The 1,827-nt window shown below is 56.0% G+C and overlaps 1 protein-coding gene across 1 annotated transcript in view; it reads right to left on the reverse strand.

The window, feature by feature from the left end:
- copa (COPI coat complex subunit alpha) overlaps positions 1-1,827 on the reverse strand; it is a 26,315-nt gene that overhangs the window by 16,910 nt on the left and 7,578 nt on the right. Inside the window, exons 9-10 of the mRNA XM_048620769.1 lie at positions 871-946; positions 477-559 (exon numbers count right to left, since the gene is read on the reverse strand). Of these exons, the coding sequence (XP_048476726.1) occupies positions 477-559; positions 871-946 (159 nt within the window). The remainder of the gene's footprint in view (positions 1-476; positions 560-870; positions 947-1,827) is intronic.

Consider the following 1,827-nt stretch of genomic DNA (forward strand, 5'->3'; position numbering starts at 1 on the left):
TGGGTGGGAGGCGGAGCGGGGGGAACCAGATAAATACTGGGTGGGGAGAAACATGTCGAGCTATGAGCTACTAGGAACTAAGGGCTGAATGGCCTTCCCTAGGCCCAATTCTTGTCTCATGTACCAGATCAGGATCCACTGAGTGATTACAGTCAGGAGAAAGTTGTCCAAACCAGAGAAGGATGTGAGCGGAAATGGTGATCTAGACTTCAGCCCCAGAAGGTGAGGCCTTTGGGAGAAATGTATATGCCCCTCCCACCCCAAAAAAAAACCCCACAGGAGCTGCAAAAACTAAAACCTGGCGGGGATTCAGGCAGCAACGGTGAGTTTACAGCCTCCTGTAAAATACCAGCCGCTGGGCTTAGCTCAGGTGGAAGGGACACATGGTGTCACTTCAGCACAGGCACGCCCATCCCCACCCCACTCCACCCCCATCCCCACCCCACACACCCATCCCCACCCCACCCCAAACTTACAGAGTGCATTCTATCCAAAACAGCAAATCGGTTGCGGGCAACCCAGACTGCGGTCAGGCCAGACGATCGCTTCCCTTCAGGGGCTGCAAACGGGACAGCACAGGAGGTTACCGTCAGGGGGCGAGAGGGAGGGTGGGGGGGAAGAGGGGGAGAGGGAAGGGGAGGGCAGGACTCGGCACTACATCTGTTGAGGAGGGAAACGAGGGGAGGCTGAGGATGAGGAGGTGGGTGAAGAAATGGAGGGAGGAGGTAGGAGGTAGGAGGTAGGAGACCCTTCAGCCCCGCAATATACCCAAAAGGTGCTCTGGACTCATGCTCAGAAGGAGGGGAGGTGCCGAGGTTGGCTTGGTTCAGGGCCCCCACCCCGTCCACCCCAGTCCCACCACAAACTCACCGTCTGGATTCTGGGAGTCCGAGTCCTTGGGAATGCTGTACAGGTCGTAGGTGCTGTTCTCCAGGTTACTTGCTCGCTGCAGGGTATTGGGTGGGGGTTGGAGGTGAGAGATAGAGATAGAGATAGATAGATAGGAGAGGTCAGCTCCAAAACCCATACAGATGGTACAAAACCCCCACATCATCTCTCCATCTGCCCGAGGATGAGGGTCTGCTTTAATGTCTCCCTCTACATCCCACTTCATCACCCCTCAATCCTCCCTCCATCATGTGTTTCCCCATCAAATACACTGACATTTGTCACTTGCTCCACTCCCAGTGGGAGCGGGTTGCACATTCGCCCTCCGAGCCGGGAGGAGGAAGTAGCGAAATCCTGACTGGGTTTAACAATGAAGACCACACATTGAGCGATGCAAGGGCTGGTCTCTCCAGCAAGGGAGAAGCATCACCCCGAGGGCCACCCAACTGTAATCACTTTCTTTTAAAAGCCCCGACCTAGTCACCTCAGTTCTCTCAGTCCAGGCAAATGAGCTCCAGCCTGTTCGAACATCCCCTGGCTGACTTGTCCATGGTGGACAAACTTACTCCACACCAGGGCTGTGCACGGTGCTCCAGGAGAGAGATTAAATGCAGACCAGCAATTCTTTACCAAAATGGGAAATCGTCTCCAGCCCCTACACGCCTTCCCTATCTCTGTCACCCACTCCTGCACCTACACTCCTCGCTATCTGTTACCCCCTGCAGCCCCTACGCCCCTCCCTATCTCTGTAACCTCCTCCAGCCCCTACGCCCCTCCCTATCTCTGTAACCTCCTCCAGCCCCTACGCCCCTCCCTATCTCTGTAACCTCCTCCAGCCCCTACGCCCCTCCCTATCTCTGTAACCTCCTCCAGCCCCTACGCCCCTCCCTATCTCTGTAACCTCCTCCAGCCCCTACGCCCCTCCCTATCTCTGTAACC

The sequence above is a fragment of the Rhincodon typus genome, chromosome 48, assembly GCF_021869965.1.
Source record: "Rhincodon typus isolate 14 chromosome 48, sRhiTyp1.1, whole genome shotgun sequence".
NCBI classification, from domain to species: Eukaryota; Metazoa; Chordata; class Chondrichthyes; order Orectolobiformes; family Rhincodontidae; genus Rhincodon; species Rhincodon typus.